This window comes from Rattus rattus, chromosome 14 (assembly GCF_011064425.1).
Source record: "Rattus rattus isolate New Zealand chromosome 14, Rrattus_CSIRO_v1, whole genome shotgun sequence".
NCBI classification, from domain to species: Eukaryota; Metazoa; Chordata; class Mammalia; order Rodentia; family Muridae; genus Rattus; species Rattus rattus.
This window is the reverse complement of record NC_046167.1, coordinates 1,721,417-1,739,839: the sequence shown is the minus strand read 5'-3', so window position 1 is coordinate 1,739,839 and position 18,423 is coordinate 1,721,417. Positions and strand designations below refer to the sequence as shown.

General features: G+C 40.4%; 1 protein-coding gene across 1 annotated transcript in view; it reads left to right on the top strand.

Moving 5' to 3' along the window:
- The window catches only part of Apbb1ip (amyloid beta precursor protein binding family B member 1 interacting protein), an 89,303-nt gene that overhangs the window by 40,028 nt on the left and 30,852 nt on the right, over positions 1 to 18,423 (top strand). Inside the window, exons 2-7 of the mRNA XM_032885099.1 lie at positions 639 to 710; positions 3,245 to 3,332; positions 5,360 to 5,658; positions 8,112 to 8,189; positions 16,116 to 16,275; positions 17,756 to 17,877. Of these exons, the coding sequence (XP_032740990.1) occupies positions 639 to 710; positions 3,245 to 3,332; positions 5,360 to 5,658; positions 8,112 to 8,189; positions 16,116 to 16,275; positions 17,756 to 17,877 (819 nt within the window). The remainder of the gene's footprint in view (positions 1 to 638; positions 711 to 3,244; positions 3,333 to 5,359; positions 5,659 to 8,111; positions 8,190 to 16,115; positions 16,276 to 17,755; positions 17,878 to 18,423) is intronic.

Here is an 18,423-nt window from a genome sequence, read left to right as displayed (position 1 = left end):
TTCTTCATCCAGGCAGATTGTCACAATGGCAGAAACATGGACTAGGCTGATCATTCTTTGATGGACAGGAAGCAGAGAAAGGAGATACAGGGAGAGGTCAGAGCAAGCTGTAGCTGCACCCAGCATGGACACACCCACGACTTACTTCTTTCAGCTAGGCCCACTTCCTACTTTTCGCCACTTCCCAAAAGTATTATCTTGTCATAAATAAGTCTAGGGACTAATCTGTTCTTCTCTGGAAACTTCGTAGAAGTATGCTTCACTAAGCTTGTTGATATTCCACTGGAACAAGTCAACAATCAAACCATCAGGAGTGGCATGAGGCTTTCTCTCTTCCTGATAGAAGAATCCTATGGTGAAGTGAATACCAGAACACTTTGTCCACTTGGCCCCAAGGACAGTACTTTAGACTGGAAAAACAAGTTTAGGATTTGCTCTGCAGCAGGTCCCAAAACTTAGCTCAACCTCAGACATCAAATTAAATGCCAGACAAACATGGAGTTTCAAGGCATTCAGGACCTTCTTCTCCAAGCTGTTCTCTTTGTGGATTGCTTGATTCTGAAGGAAAGAATGAAAACACATGTATTCCCTGATAAGCTTTTAGAGACCTCTAATGTCTCCATTTCTTTCTGTTTCAGATGGGTGAATCAAATGAAGACATAGACCAGATGTTCAGCACTTTGCTGGGGGAGATGGATCTCTTGACCCAGGTAAGAGGGGGACAGTGGTGGGTGGGGATTGCAGAATTTGATACGAGTGCTTCCCTTAAAAAATGTCAGAGATTAGCAGCATCATGTGCTCTGATGTAACTATGACAGTGAAGGGAGAAAATAATAAGGCTTCTCATTGGTTCTGCACCTCAGTGCACATGGTTTAATGTAACGATCACACATACATGGTTAGGTCAGTGTCCATGTTTATCATATTCAGTGGAGGAACTCCCATACTTCCTTCAACAACGACCTCTAAGCAACAACACTAGCATTTATCTTCGTAGAGTCTAGCTGACAACATGGCACTGAGTAGCATGCTTTTGTGTCATCCTTGAAGGAAATATTCTATTTCAAAGTACTCCTATGACGTTCTCGGTGGACTGTAAGAACTCAGTCCCTTCTAGGAAGCATGAAAACCACTCAGCCGCAGGCTACATATCTGAGAAAAGCAGCCAATCAAGACTAGAGTGACCTCACTGTGGCAGTTCATCTAGAACCCAGGAGTCAGAGGCTGAACAACCACTGACTCAGGTCACAATGTTCTGTGAGCTTTTCTCTGTCTTTAATATTCTTACAAATGTTTCTTAGTTTCTGAGGTCACTAAACTCATCACTTCCACACACAATGTTGTAATACAGATAACACATAATCTAAAAAGGATGAGAGTGTTTAGGTCTCCTCAAAACAGATGTACAGTCTGCTTTGAAGACAGTTTGCTTAAGGGAAATTAATCATTTTTAGTTAGCATCTATTTTCTGTTCCCAATAAAATTCATAGAAGTTTGGATTCTCTAAAAGAGGAGAGGCACTTGCTATCAAACCTGATGACTTGAGTGCAATCTCCAGGACTCTCAGCGTAGGAAAGAACTGATCTCTGCAAGTCGGTTTCTGACCTTCGCATGAGTACCATGCATGACACATGCACACACACACACACACACACACACACACACACACACACACTCACTCACACACACATACACCAATAGATCAATAGATTTTTTTTTTAATTTTTAAAAGAACAGAAAAATATGCGTTTTTGAGGAAATCACATTGTTTGATGGTGGAATTTATAACGTAATCACATTTCAGTAGGCCAAAGTCTTTTTCCGTACATTTACTCACATCTTTGACTAATGGAAGAAATGACCATCCTGACTGGTCAGAGTAAGAAAGGAGCCTCACCTCATCTCCTGGGTCTGCTACAATCATTTGAGTTTTGGTCTTTGTTATGCCCAAGCTGATGGGGTTCTGGGTTCAAGTGATTCATGGGAGTCTCCCAGGTGGGTCCCAAGGTTTGAGTCTGGAGAAGGAAGGCCCTATCCTGTGCTTGTCTACAACCTGTTCTGTAATTTGAACATTCTCAACTTCCTTCTGAGATGACTGGGTATTTCCCCAGTCAAAGAGCTGCTGTTTTGATCTCTATGCCTGAATTTTGTTCCTTGAAATCAGAGGTATGATTAAGAGTATGGGTAAACCTTGCTATCTGCAGTTTCCTAAAATAAGGAAAAATTAAAATGGGTTGAAATACAACAATGTGATTGTAATACTGAAAAACAATTTCAAGCTTACAGAAAAGTTGAAATAGTTATCGGAAGAATCCCAATTTAATTTTTTCCCAGATTTCTGAATGCTTAACACATTGTTCCATTTGTGTTCCCCGGTCTCTCCCACATATTCTGATAAAGGTCACCTTCTAAGTAAATATGAAAATTATAATGTAATAAATGGTGTTGGAGTAACACAGCTGTTAAGAGCCATAGCTCAAGCTCGTGCTTTATAACTTAAAGAGTTCCATGGATCAAAGACATAAATATATAAGGGAGAGAAAATACAGAGGGGGGAAAAGTGCTTATAATCTTAAAATACAACCACATCTAAAATAAGATAGCACACAGGAAGTACAAAACATAAAATGAAATACTTTAAAATGGAAACATTTCTGCATGGCAAGAAGATAAACAATGAGAATATAATATCAAAAACCAACAAAAGCAAAACAAGCAGTCTCAGAATGCAGCTCGGTGCTAAAACAATAGCTTGGCATGAACAGCCCTTCTGGGAGCGCTTGTTTCTCCGCCACTGTTGGAACCACCAGAACATTAACTCCCTTGGGCTACACAAGTAATTGGGAGTAAACAAATAATTGAAAGGTTTTTGTAGAAGAATTTCTTCTCCAGATAACTGGACATCTTTCTCCTTTGATGTCACTGTGTAGATCCTTATAAAATTGTATATAGTAAGCACCTTCACCAGGTCAGCAAAGTTTTTCTGTTGTTTAGAAAAATTGACTATTCTCTTCTCGTTATTCTCAATTAACATGGTCTGTTTCAAAACATGTTTTATAGAATAGGTTTTTTAAGCTGAAATTTTCTATACTGGAAAAGAAATATGATGAAACATTTTTCAAGTAAAAACACGTTTTTTAAAGAGCATATTTGGAGAGAGAATGTATGAATAATGAGTGGTTTGGGCTTCAGAAATGTTGGTTTTGTGAATCACTCACATAAATTGTGGGATCTGTTTTCACAGAGTTTAGGAGTGGACACTCTTCCTCCTGCAGAACCCAAGCCACCCCGAGAAGAGTTTAACTTCAGTGTGGGGTTTAAGGATTTAAATGGTAAGCACAGAAACTTGTTTCTTAAGCCATAACAGTGACCAAGGTCTCCATGGCACTATACCATGACCACGAAACTAAGGGAATGTGGGCATCATGGGAAATAGTGCATAAGTCTTGGATAGTGCATTGTCGTTTACTGTGTCTACATTAAATTAATGAAGTCAATTAGATATCTTCACCTATAATGAAAAAGAAGATTTCCATTTATGAAAAGTCTCATCTTTTGAAAAAGAAAGGAACATTTCTTAATATTAATGGGTCAGTAAGGAGTGACTCTTCAAGAACAAAATTTAAGTGTTTAATAACAATTGATAGTATATGAATGGGGGCTGATTCCAAATGTGTTTTATTCTAAATATAGTATTTTGAATTACGTACATGTGCTTGTATACAATTTACTGTTTGAAGCTTTCGATCCTCTGGAGATCAATGCTTTATAGCAAGATCCTTTTTTCTATTTATTGCTGGGAACTAACTGTTCAATCTGATGTCATTGAAATCATGATAAATCTTGAAATAATAATAATCACTTCCATGTTAGTGAGAATTCACTGGAACTCTTGGTGTCCGTCATTGAGTCACAAGGGCAGCCTTGCTAGAACTCTTTAAAAGAGTAGCCAAGACTTTCGTCGAAAAATTCATAGAGTGACAGACTTAAGAATAGAATCCATTTCTCATTCCCAATTCTTCAGTATGTAATTTTACATTGATTAATAAAATTAATCAATATTGACACATTTAACCTATAGCAATAAATTTTGGCTCTTTGACAGATTAATAAAATACTAAAGAACATTTTAATGTAAAATGAACTTTTCTTTAGACAATAATGGGAGTATCATTATAGGAATTTTATCACGAAAGTGCTTATAACTATGTATAAATAGCTATAATAATTTATATTAATGCTTATTAAAAGGTTTTTTGTTAACAGTTGTGACTGGCCATGTTAGGAAATTATGAACAAGTTTCAGTTTTTGGTCATATCTCTAAAAAATTTTAAAATAATATTTTTATGCAAAAAATGATTTAAAAAAAAACAAACTGCTTCACGCATTTGATGGTCAAACCTTGGAATGAATCCTATGCCAGAACTGTTATTCCGAAGCTCTGTGCTACATGGCACCGATGTTGTCCAGCAAGGAGCCGACTCACAGTGCTCTCTGCTGTTTACCAGACTCCATTTCTGACAATCCCACTTCCTCATTCGGGGTCATCATTCACAGGGTCTATTCTTCTTCACTGCATCATCATGAGGTAAATGCCTGATTTCCAGCACAACTCTGCTGATGCTACCCACCAACACCACCCCCTCTGCCTCCTGCACTCTAGTCAGCTTGCTGAGTCTGCATGTGACCTCACCTCATAGTTGGCCAAGACCTGAAAGAGCTCTCCTCCTTTTCCATTGCCCTAAAAAGCCGTGTTCACTCTTTCTTATGAAAGCTCTCCCAGCTCCCTGCCTTCATAAAATCTTTACTACTTAGTCTCCTTTTTATTTTCTCTTATACCTTTGCTGTGTTATTTTCTCTTATACTTTTGCTGCATTAATTCTGCACTGAAGAATGTTAAGGTCCCCTGTGGTTATCTGGAGGGCTTACAGAGGTTTGCTCTGTACTTCCTAAAGGTGGGTGAAACCCAGCTACCACCAGTGGGAGAACTCCCCTCCCACCCATTTCCACTTTCCTCCTCCTCTACTCTTCCAAAGGCCAAGGCTCTTCCACCAAAATATTCAAGAGTCCCTACGTAGGCATCTGTTCATGTGCCTCTGTAGCTGGAGACACTCCAGGGTAGAATACATTTCCCCTTTTCTTCTTGTTAGGAACTTACTCGCACTAAGCACTGAGTGTATCATTCCAGGAGTCCTGATATGTGCATGTGTGCCACTGCATAAAAACACTTTCACCTTTATTACTGTATTATAAAAATTTAAATAATGAATCCGACCTATGTACATATCGCTCTTTTTCAAAACACCCGGTACAAATAGTTGGTTGGTTTTCAAATATTGATGCTATTTTTCCTTTTAGAGTCCTTAAATGCACTGGAAGACCAAGATTTAGATGCCCTCATGGCAGATCTGGTAGCAGATATAAGTGAAGCCGAACAGAGAACCATCCAGGCTCAGAAAGAGTCCTCTCAGAATCAAGGTCACTCAGCACTTCTGGAGGCCTCAGATGGCCAGGGTACAGCCCCAAGAGGTTATGGAGCAAATGCTGCTGCTTTTGATGTTAGCGACTACGAGGAAGCTTTACCACCTCCACCAGCAGATCCCATGCTAGACCTTCCACCCCCTCCACCTCCTCCTCCTCCTAAACCTCTCTCTAAAGTAAGTCCACAGGAGCCAAGATGGCAGCACCATTGCTATTCACTTACTACCCATCACCTTGGACTTTCCTTGAAGGGACAATTACATTTGTATGCCTAGACCTCTGAGGTACTGAGGAAGAAAAAAAAAAAAAGAGGAGTGTGTGTTTATTTCAAATCCAGAGAGGCTTCAGGAGCAGTGTTGTCTTAATCTGTTTTCCGTTGCTGTAACTGAATTCCACAGGCATGTAATGTATAAAAGAAAAAAGGTCTATTTAGCTCAGAGTTCTGAAGGTTGGGGAATATGAAAGAATGGTTCTGGCAGCTTCCCAGTTTTTAGAGAGGGCTTTCTGCTCATAGATAGCCCTCTTGCTTTTTAAAAGTACCACTGGGTCTCACTTTTTAATCCTCCACAAGGGAATTAAACTTCAACATGTGTTTTGATGAGGATATCTAAAGTGTAGCAAATGCGTATGAAGAACACATTAAGACTAAATATAGTATTTATCATAGCTTGGGTAAAAGTAATATTTTCATGTGCATATTCCTTAATAATATTCAAACTTCAGAGGACATGTTTCATTAACTTTGCATGAATTAAGAAACTGATTTATGTGTTTCATTGTCCCTGTTCTTAGTCCAGAATATAGAAAATAACAGTTTTAATTTGAGCTAAATTGAATTATGGCCTCTGGCCACTCTTTTCAATAGGGCAGAGACCATGTATCTTTGGAATTCCTTCATTGGGGAGGGCAAAAACAGATAATAAATGTTTGGTATTTATAAATTGCTAAGCTTTGTAAAATAACTACACTGTCATCATTTGGCATATTAATTACATGTCTTTCAAAAAAAAGAGTAAAAACACTTTGAAGACTTTTTCTTAAATGGGCCCTTTAAAAATATTTCCAAGTGAGAACCCAGCTCAGTGTCCTGTGGGTTCCCATTGTGCTGAAAGATGGTGGTTGGTATCATTCAAATCATCGTAATGGTCCTGGGAATGCCTACAATTGTAAATGTAAATCACATGTTAAATCCACACATTACCACACTCATTGCTACCTTGATTAAGACAAAGCAGAGGCCCCTCAGGGGTGGAGGCATCATGAATTCCTTGAAAGTAAAGACAAAGTTGAATGTGCAGGTAGAGACTTACTAAGTTCCTCACTTTCAAGGTTCCTAAAGCATCTTGGCCCTCAAAATTACTTCAGAAACCAGTGATTTGTAAAGAGATAATTCTACTTTTAAACGGTGGAGATGTACCTGGAACACTTTGTTTCCTTATCAGTATAAATAAACAATTCAAATCCTTATCAGTATAAATAAACAGAAGATAGATAGATAGATAGATACATACATACATACATACATACATACATATGTACATAGATAGATAGATAGATACATACATACATATGTACAGATAGATACATAGATACATAGATAGATACAAACATACATACATACATACATACATACATACATACATACATACGTAGGTAGGTGGATAGACAGACAGACAGACAAATAGACAGATTGGTAGAAGAGCCATTAAAAGTCAATGGTATTTAGGTGCATAAGAATATCTCACACTCTTTGCTGATGCTCCTATGTGTTCACTGGTGGGGCATTTCATTTATTTTATTTTGTTTGTTTATTTTGTTTTGCTTTAAAGGTTTTGTGATTTATAAGGTTAAGCTTGGGCTTTCCAAACTAAAATGTAGGCTGTTAAGGACCCTGTGAAGCTTCTAATAAAAGCCTGTCCTCTAAGTAGATCCCATAGTCCGAGGATTGGTACAGTCTTAGGAAGTGCTCACCTCCCGTAGGGTGGATGCCTTAACAGAGTCTGTAGGTCAGTGTCCACATTACTTACTTCTCTGCTGCGTTGATAAAATACTACAACCAAAGCAGTTTACAGGTTTATTTTAGCTTCTAGTCCTATAGAGAAATCCTATCATGTTGGGGGAGACCCAACAGAAGGCTACCAGAGCAGGAAGCTAACTGATCACATTCTAGTCACAGGATAGAAGCAGAAAGCCAACTGGGAGTGGGACAAGGTCATACAAAGCCCACTTCGACCAATGTACTTCCTCCAGCAAGGTTCCACATCCGAAAATCTATTACTTCCCCAAACAGCACCACCAGCTAGGGACAAAGTTCAATTTTTGAGGGATATTGCTTCATTCACATTAACACAGCGCCCTGTTCTATGAGCTGAGCGCAGAATAGCATGTTCTAAGACTATGAGACAGTTGTTGAAGTCATAGTCTCATCTTTTTGAATCCTCAAGGCTATACACAGCAGTTGCTCTCTACATATTCAAGTGGACTATTTTAACCAGAGGTGTTACTTACATTCTGAAAATGAAGGATGTGAAATTTGGTTATTTTGTTACTCTAAATGGACTAGGTCCTAGCACCAACACACCGTTTCATACTGGTGTAATTTATTGGATGCTGTCTTGCCGTTTTACAGGAAGAAGAAGAAGCCCAAGCAAAGGCTGATAAGATTAAGTTAGCACTGGAAAAGCTGAAGGAAGCCAAGGTTAAGAAGGTAAGCTATCAAACACATCTGCATAGAGTAGTTAAATTAATGATGTCATATTATAGTTACTGGTAAACAGTAAAATAACATGTTCACGTGCCTCTGGGAATACAGGTCCGTAGTAGGTTATCTGCTTAGCATGTACAAGACCTTAGCTTTAACACTGTCATTGAAAGAAAACTCAAGTAGCAACTTTCCAAATAATATTTTTTAAAAAATTCTCCACACAGTGAAATGACACCATTTTAACATCATTTAGCTAATTTGTGATTTCTAGGTAAGGAACCTGCCTCCATCCATTTCTTGTAAGGGCTTTCGCTGCTCCATGGCAAAGAGCTCCCCACAGTAAGAGCAAGAGTGTCCAAAAGGGAAGGCATTTGATTACCTCACATGTGACTTTTTGTTGATTTACACATACTTTTCCCCATGAACCAGGAGAGTGGGAGTAGAAATTCCCTTTAACAAGAAAGAAAAAGATCTTTGGTTTTGCTACTACCTAGGCAAGGGCCTTCTCATTTCCATTTTGAGAATTAAAAAATAGTTCATCCTGGACTCCATTCCCTGAGGGATGCTCTCTGGGGTCTTCCATAGCTGTCTGCTTATAGCAGGTGGTACACTCTCTGGGCATGCTTTAATTGGGTCAGACCTCAGCATCCCTTGGCCTCACTTGTACACAGGTTTTTGTGTGTGTGAATTTTATGCCCCTTGGGCAGCCTCTAGACCTTAAGCTTATCTAGTTGTCTCCCCATGAATCAAACATTGGCTCTGTTGTTTAATCTGGTTTTTAATTTGTGTAAGCTTTGAGTGATCTGTTCCAAACCCTTCTTTATCAGTTAGCCTATAATTTTCTTGAACATTTTTGTAGAGCATAGGGTGTTTTAGGAACGTATGTGTTGTATTCTACCCGTATCTAACCTGATAGAACACTATATCTACTATTAAGATGTTAGTTAATTTGTTTAGTTAATGAGACAAGTATTCAGTCTGCATCTGATTTCAACTGAAGCATCCGTCCTCTCTCACTAAGGTGAATTGTCTTTGTCACATCAATTCTTGAATGAAGAAGTTGTATATATGGTGAACAATTCAGTAAATATCCCCTGGCTATCCCCACATCCAGACTTTCAAGGCTCATATGTGAAGCTGTTTTCCAGATAGAGCTGGCTCCATTCATTGCAAGTGTCAATCAACTTCTTGTTCTCTGCATGCATGTGTTAGCTCTTCCTCACCATGACAAGCACCTCAGATAATGACCTGGACTAGTTACTTTCCTCGTTGCTGTGACAAATGCCCAGCAGTAGGAGTCCTAGAGAGGAAGAGTTGACTTTGGCTCTCCATTTGAGCTTGTAGTCCAGGATAGCAGGAAAGACATGGAAGCAAGATAGTCAGAGACTGTAAGAGCAGGAGCATAAGGTTCTGTGGTCAAGGGGTGCCTGCTGTCTGGAAGCAGAGAGAGATGAATGCTGAAACACGTGAGCCTATCATGACCAGCTCCAGCCATAACTACATATATCCTGCACCACTCAGGTCAGGAGGGAAGAATTGCCATGCTGTTGTCTGAGATCACCCTTTCCACTGGAATCCCAGTTTGCCTTCTCTGCTCATGTCTCCATTATCTAAGAGCGCCCCCCAGGGGCTGCCCATCTTGTACAGTGAACCCAGACCCCTTGCAGTGCCCTCCTTCCTGTCTCTGTGTGATCTGGCTGCCATTATCTCCCTTGCCTCAGTTCTCTCCATCCCTCCATCCCTCCATCCCTCCCTCTCTCCATCCCTCCATCCCTCCCTCTCTCCATTCCTTTCTCCCTCCCTCCCTCCCTGCTGTATTTCTACATTTACCTTACTGTAACTACCTGTCCTTGTAACTGTCCTTCAAATAAGTCCTTGTTATGGCACCTTTGTACCTACCTGTCCCTTCCACTCTTGCCCAGATTCTCACTGGACTTTTCCCTGTCTTTCCTTTATGTATTCAGTCACCTTTTAAGTGAGAGTGTCCCCATAACTGTACACATTACTCCCTAAAATTCTCCTCAGTGATTTATCATCACCTAATGCACTAGCCACTAATTCATTACCTATATTCACTCTGAGTCTCCATGGAAACCCTCTGGAGGCTTTATCTCTTTAACAATGCAGCCTGATGCTGAAAGACCCCCAAAGTGGGGAGACCCTCACTCAAGTCTCAGGATGACCTGACCCCCCAAGAACTCATGAGAGACCAATCTTGATGCTATCAACAAGCTTATTGATAGGGACGACAGAAACCAGTGCACTGGGGTCAAGACTCGTATCCCACGCAGGGGTAGAGGAGTTCGACCTTGAATGGTTGGAAGAAGGGGTATTTAAACGAAAAACCATACCGAATCACAAGGAAGAACCTCCTGTTTCTCATGATTGTTCTTTAAGATTTTAATCTAACTTTATGGTTAACCAGTTCCTGCTACTATGATCAGCTGCTATTATGGTCAGCTGCTGTTATGGTTAGCTAGTTTCTGGAACAAAGTGGCTGAACCAGCTGGTGCAATTACTCTTTCTGTGATCAGCTAGTTTCTGGAACAGGCAGTTCCAGGGCCCACTTTTGGCTTCAACTTTTGTCTAGGGGGCAACTTTAAACTTTTTCCTTTCAATGCTATAGAGGAGTTACCAGGTTTGCACAATGGCAAGCAAGTCCAGTGAGATCATTTCTCATATTGAGCTAAATTCCAGCCAAATACAGGGAAGAAAATTAAACCAGGTCCAGTATGGTGTCTCAAGCCTCTTATCCTGGCACTTAGAATCCAGATTCAAAGCTACCCTAGACTACAACCCCAAGTCCAGACCCAGCTAGGACTACACAGCAAGACCTTCTATTATTATTATTATTATTATTATTATTATTATCATCATTATCATTATCATCATCATCATCATCATCATTATTAATATCACTGTCACCATCACCAACACCAACACCACCACTACCACCACCACCACCATCATTATCTTTTAAAATCCAGATGCATGAGCCAGAAAAGGAAAAAAAAGGGAACCAAAAGTATTGCTAGGTAGTGCCGGAGCCACTGCTCGCATTGGCAATAATGAAGACTCCCTGGGAAGGTAGTTCTTGAGCAAAGTCCTCAGCAGCAGGAAGCAGCTAGATACACAAGGCAGTGGTAAAGGGGATCCCCAAACAGAAGTGAGCGTTGATGAAGCAATGCACATCTTATGCTCAAGTAACCCTTAGCTTGACGAGATGGAACAGAATAAATGACTGTTGACCACAGTTCATTGAGCTACTGAGTAAAAGGAAAGGAAGGAATTGATGTTATAGTGGCCTGTGGGAGCCATATGAGCTCATAGGTAGCAGAGTGAGTTTGGACTATGTCTTAAGCTTTTGGGGAGCTCTAATTTGGAAAATAGGAGACTAATGAATGGTTTTAAAAATCCGTACTGGCAGATTCATGGAAAATGAATTGTAGGGATGTGCAAGTGATCTGTGACAGTGTTGGCTGACCTGGACTAGGTGGGTGTCCTGTTCCTTCTTAAGTGTCCCATGTGTGACTCTCCCAGGTGGCTGCATGTTGGGTCAGAGAGACTATGTTCCTTATAAATAAGGACAGTTGCTCTATCAAGAGCATACAAGTGGCTATGCTTCCATGATAGAACCACCATACATGCTCCCAAGGAAAATAAATTATAGTAGAGAATGACAGTGGGAGGACTTGTTCTAGATTGTTCTAGCACAGATGAGCATGTGTTGGCTTAAGGTACAAATGAGCGACACGTGTGGATATACTGAGAGGCTGCAACAGGAGGATCAAGAGAAGCCTGATCACACTAGGAAACCCTATCCCATAAAACCCCAAGGACTTGGGACATCCTCAGTGGTCGGATGTTTTTCAATCATGCGCAAGGGCCTGAGCTTGATCCTTCTCCCCTCAAGAGAGGGAAGAAGGGATGGAAGGAGAAGGAGTAAGTTTTAAAAAGTCATAATTACACACTTTTAAATCACCAGACTATTTATAACTGAGGACCACAATTGTGTGATTTTAGAAAAGAAATTAAAAGAGGCGTGTCTCTTTCAGGAGACAGTGGGACAAGGAGCAGACGAAGTAGGCTTGATGTGGCTGGCCTGTGGAGACCATGGGGCCTTTCAGCATCTCCCAGCCATCTACCAGAAACAAGAAAGCTTTACTCCTTTTAGTTACAGTGACTTATGGCAGTAAATACGGGGGTACGATCTGCTCGGATCCATGGGAGATGCAGAACTTCGAGTGTTTTTTTTTTTTTTAGATATATTTCTTTACTTACATTTCTAATGACTTTGAGTGTTCTAAACCATGAAAATGAGTTAGAGGAAGAAGGCTAAGTAGGAAGATCACTCTTTTTTTTTCTGAATTTTTTTTTTTATTAACTTGAGTATTTCTTATATACATTTGAGTGTTATTCCCTTTCCGGTTTCCGGGCAAACATCCTTCCCCCCCCCTTCCTTATGGGTGTTCCTCCCCACCCCCCCATTGCCGCCCTCCCCGACAGTCTAGTTCACTGGGGTTCAGTCTTAGCAGGACCCAGGGCTTACCCTTCCACTGGTGCTCTTACTAGGATATTCATTGCTACCTATGAGGTCAGAGTCCAGGGTCAGTCCATGTATAGTCTTTAGGTAGTGGCTTAGTCCCTGGAAGCTTTGGTTGCTTGGCATTGTTGTACATATGGGGTCTCAAGCCCCTTCAAGCTCTTCCAGTTCTTTCTCTGATTCCTTCAACGGGGTCCCGTTCTCAGTTCAGTGGTTTGCTGCTGGCATTCGCCTCTGTATTTGCTGTATTCTGGCTGTGTCTCTCAGGATCGATCTACATCCGGCTCCTGTCGGTCTGCACTTCTTTGCTTCATCCATCTTGTCTAATTGGGTGGCTGTATATGTATGGGCCACATGTGGGGCATGGAAGATCACTCTTAACCCAAACTTAAACCCAAGTTCAAGGGCAGCTTGAGTTACACTAAGAGACCCAGTCTCATAAAAACACAAGGGTTTCCCCCTGATTAGAAGTATTAGCTCTTAAGGATCTGGCAGAATGCTGACATTATTTTGAACTACAAATGATGTACAAAGCTTTGGCGGCAAGCTTTGGAAGCCAGAAACACACTCTGACTAATTTGTTAGTTTAATTTATTCTAAAGCTCCGTTACCAAAGAACAATTCCATTTGTAAATCTTATTATAGAAGTCCAAAAATGTAATTTGCATGATTTAAGGCTAAAATACTTCCCATTTAATAACTTGCAAATAAAAATGAGGTTTCATTACCAAGGCATGTGGTCCCATAGAAAATCACGTGATGAATTACATAGCATCACGGTGAGGTGGTGCTATTCCACGTTGGCACAGAACCCCTCTGCAGCTTGCAAATGTGATAGAAACTGTGAAGAACCATGAGTGTGATTTCTTCCTATTCATTCACTTAATGTTTCTAAACTCTACAATTATGGACATTCATAAATACATACGGATTAAACTTAGTTTACTGTTTGTGCCAAAAGGAAGCCTCTTCCATCATTATGAAACTATGTGGTTTAACAACGTCTCCCTCTGTGTAAAAATGAAAGGAAAACATAACATGCTTTCCTTTCTAAAGCGCCTCTAAGCATAAATGAAATGTGGTCAAATGTCATGATTTTTTTTTATCATAAATAATGCTTTCAAAGTGTTTCCCAGGAATGTAACTATTCTACTTCCATAATTCTCAGCAAAGAACAGAATGTATGCCCACCACAAAAAAAAACAAACAAAAACAAACAAAAAAAAAAGTCCCAACTCTAGTCAAGCTAGAGAGAATGTAGTCATCATGGCAGACCAGTCTAAAGTGACATTTGCCCCCCCTCCCTATACCATCAGACTATTGAAATATAATTAATCTTAAAGAATTAAAATTTCACCAGTAACCCCATGCAGAAGAGTTTAAAACTCTGACCAAAAGCAACTTGGGAAGGAAAGGGTTTATTTGACTTGTACATCAAGATCAGGAAAGATCTTTGAGAGAAGTCAGGTTAGAATTGAAGGCAGGAACCTGGAGCAAGGAACTATGGGGAAAAAATGCTGCTTGCTAGCTCACTCATTGGCTAACCCACCAGTGTATTCATGTTCAGTTAGTATTTTACACAGTCTAGTACTGTCTCCCTAAAGAATGATGCCACCCACCGTGGGCTGGGCTGACCTGTATCAATTAACAATTAAGAAAGTCCCTTACAGATAAGTCAACCTGATAATGACAATTACTCAATTAAGAATCTTTTTCAGGTAATTTTAGCCTGTCTCAAGTTGTCAGTAAATGGTTACAAAGAGAACCTTCCTCAGGTAGAGACTTTATACATTTATGACACTTTATGAGAAACCTTATAGGTTGGACAGGAGTCAAAGCAATAACAAGTCAATGATGGGCAAGGCTATGTCTTAGCCAGGACTGTTTAATTATGCAAACCTCTTGCCAACACCCTAAACAATGATTTGGGGGCCTCTGAACCCCTTTATTTCTTTTTCTTCCCAGTATGGCCTTACTTAATAAATCTTTTTTTTGCTGCTCTTCGCTTTAATTGGTACACTGGGGACAATGGCAAAGCCTAGCTTATAGAGGCTGCCATAGCCTAAAATTTCCCTTAACAATAGGACTTCAATTGTAAAGCTACAAGAAGATCTTTTCATTGAGAAATGCTGCTAGCCCTAAAAATAAAATGAGAACAAAAAACGGAAGGATGTTGGGAAAATGAGAAGTGAGTGCTTCTTCGGTTCTGTTTGTTTACTGTCTCCCCACCAGAAATCAGCACCTTGAAACTGGGCCAAGGGCTTTGTTTATTGTCTGGTTTGTGTTTTGCGAATCTGTTTGTCCTCCTGCGTTTTTCTGATATATAAAGAGCTCACAGTGAGGTTCGAGGATGCATTCTACTTTTTAACCATATTTCTATTTGATCTTTGAGAGTTTCAGGCAAATATACAAAGTAATTTGGTCATATTAACCCCCATAATCCCATCTACATCCCTTCCAAGGTCCTCTACCATATCCCATCCCAACTTCATGTCCCCTTTTTCACAACTCACTGAATCCAGTCAGTGCTGCCAGTATGCATGTATACACAGGCCCATCCATTGAAGAATGGACAACCTACCAGGGACCATATCCCTGAAGAAACCGACTCTTCCCCTCCCGAGTATCATCAGCTGATAATAGCTTCTTAGGTAAGGGTAGGACTTCATGAATGCCTGTCCCATGCTGGAACTTTGTCCTGATCCTGAACAAGTGTTTTGCAAGCAACTGCAGCTGTCAGGAGTTCACAAGTACAGCAACCCTGTCATGTCCAAAAGATCTTTTACAGCAGTTGTCCTCAATACTTGGCTCTCACAACCTTTTCACCTCCCCTTCCTCAAGCTTCACAGGGCTGGGTGTTATATAGATGTCTATAAATATTGTAAATGTACATGTACAATATATATAATGCTAAGCACTCAGAGTCACATATTCAATGTACTTTGACCAATTGAGAGTCAAGAGCTGCATTAATCTATGGATAAAAAGATACAATTTTAGAAAGCAGTTTAATGCTACATCCATTTATTAAAATAATAGAAGTAGGTTTTCCTGGGGCCCACCATCCCTTCAGGCTTGGGGTCTTGGTCCAGTTTACAGTACTAGGCATGGGTTCTGTCCTGTGGAGCTGATTTTTCAATCCAATCGGAAAGTGATTGGTTACCACCCATAACAATCATGCCACTACTACTGGTGAAGAAAAGTCAGCAGTGTCACCCGACTGTGAACCCCTTGAGCTACAGTAACCACAGCCTATCGAGATAACCACAGGATGGATTCCTAGTGTTCAGCGATGGAACAATAGCAATAGCAATGCTGACACCTTCAGCTTCACAGACTGCCCCAGTTGCCCAAACTGACTGACTGTTCTGTGGCTTCCTCTTCAGCTTGTAGTTAAGGTGCACATGGGTGACAACAGTACCAAGTCACTGATGGTGGATGAGCGACAGTTGGCTCGGGATGTTCTCGACAATCTTTTTGAAAAAACCCACTGCGACTGCAATGTGGACTGGTGCCTTTATGAAATATATCCCGAATTGCAAATTGGTAAGTCTCCTCCCCACATCCGGGTTGCACTTCAAAAGCCCATTTTATATGGGTTTTAGACTGTTTCAATCCTTTGTATCAATATCTCAAGGCATGACATGTGTCTCTGCCCTCATCTGAAATAAATCCTTGTTTGTTTGTGGCAGACCCTCGGTGGGTAGAGGGTAGCCAGGCTTTGGGTGATATAGAGTTCATTACTATCATCTTGCTAGTGGCTCCAAAAGGGAAAGAAAGGGGCAATGTGGTTCATCCTGCTACATGCTTAGGAAGCTCATCAGATCCTGGGTCTGTAGCTAATATTCCTTTAAAGATTGCTTCCTTGAAGCATAATGTGACTGCCAGACCTTAAAGCTATGCTAACTTCTCCCTCCCCTGTCCAAACTTGACTGATCAACAATTTCTCAGCCCAAGGGAGCAAAGGGCAGTGAAATAAGTTGATGGCTTTTCTTTCTTCCTTCTTTCTTTTTGTCCTTTCAGCCATTTAATAAATTTTCTGCTCTGTTCCACTCATCCTCAGGGCAACACTGTCTCCTAAGAGGGCTGTATGAAATTCAGGATTACCTGCTTTTGAGGCTTTAGGGCAATCTTTTCTATAGGAAATAGTCCACATTAAAACTGTTCCTTAACCAGGCATGGTGGCACATGCTGGTAACCCCACCCTGGAGAGGCTGAGGCAGGAGGAGGATGAGTCGCAGGCTAATCTGGGCTACATAGGGATACTCTATCTCAAAACTAAGTCAAAAACCAAGAGACAACAGAACAAGCAGAAGCCTTGGTGTTCCCTGCAATTCTGAGTGAGAAAGCAGAGAAGGAATGGCTTCCTTTCCTGTCCAGCTTGGCTCAGGTGCTCACCGATTGTCCTTAGAGTCTTAGAGCCATAGCTTAGGAGTTTCACAGTCAGAGACTACATCCTCGTCTGTCATCCCACAGTATTTACCTCTGCTAAGAATGTTTTCAAAGGAAAGACAAACGCTAACAATTAAAAAGTAGGATAACTAACTATGGCCCAAAATACTGAAACTTCAACATTTATCATACTTTTATGTGAAATAAATTTAAAACCTGACAGAGTAAAAATAGTGGGAATGGCACGCTGTTGTTACAGGCGGGGGTGTTAGTTCACAGGGCAGGCACTGAAGTTCCCCAGTTCTCCTGCCTCTGTACAGCAGGCAGTGCGGAGACATGGGGCCAGGTCTGGAAAGGAAATAGTAGATTGGGGACAACATGCACAGGGGCCTGGAACTGTGCCGTTCGAGAAGGAAGATAGGAGCTGAGGAGAGCCCCAGTAACCTTTATGGGTCATTAACATAGCACCCAGCTCCCTCAACTTCAGATACCTACCCCTTTTTCAGAGCATATGCCTTTGGCTGAATAAATTCAAACCCCAGTAAGTAAGGGCTGCCAGTCCTTAGAAACCTTGTGAGCTTGTGTGCTTACCTCAGTAATAGACTCTCATCTGAAATATCTTTTATTTCATCAGAGAGAATTTTCGAAGACCATGAAAATGTTGTTGAAGTCTTATCAGACTGGACAAGAGACACAGAGAACAGAGTACTGTTTTTAGAGAAAGAGGAAAAATATGCTGTGTTTAAAAACCCTCAGGTAAGATGGCCTGCATTTCATTAAATGATATTATGAAGGAAGAAGTTTTTTGTCACCTGTGTACTGACCAAACCATAATCTCAGGAAATCTCACAAGGGTGTTGCTTTCAAATAAATACAAACTTAGAAATACTTAAAAGATTTAAAAAGAAAACTCTTTTTTCTCTATTTTTTCCATTCAAAATTCAAAGCATATCTGTTTGCTATTGTCTAACCCTCCTCTTGAGTCTGAATTTTTATTAGACTCCATTAGCCCAGTGTGCCTTGATGTACTATAGACTGTTAATTTTTTTCTATTGAAAAGTACCAGGTGTTTTAGTGCATATGTGTTGCCTATTGACACTGTAATAATGAAAGTGAGCAGTACAAGGAGGTATGAGATTCATAACCAGCCACCATATTTTTAAAAGTTATGATGAAGAGAGGAAGATATATTTACAGTTTGGGCCAGAGTTCGTGAAAGAAAAAGTACTTCGTTTCTCTTTACCTTTTCTATGGCAGAGCTATATTTTATGGAAAAGGTAAAGTAAAGGTCAGGAAATATAC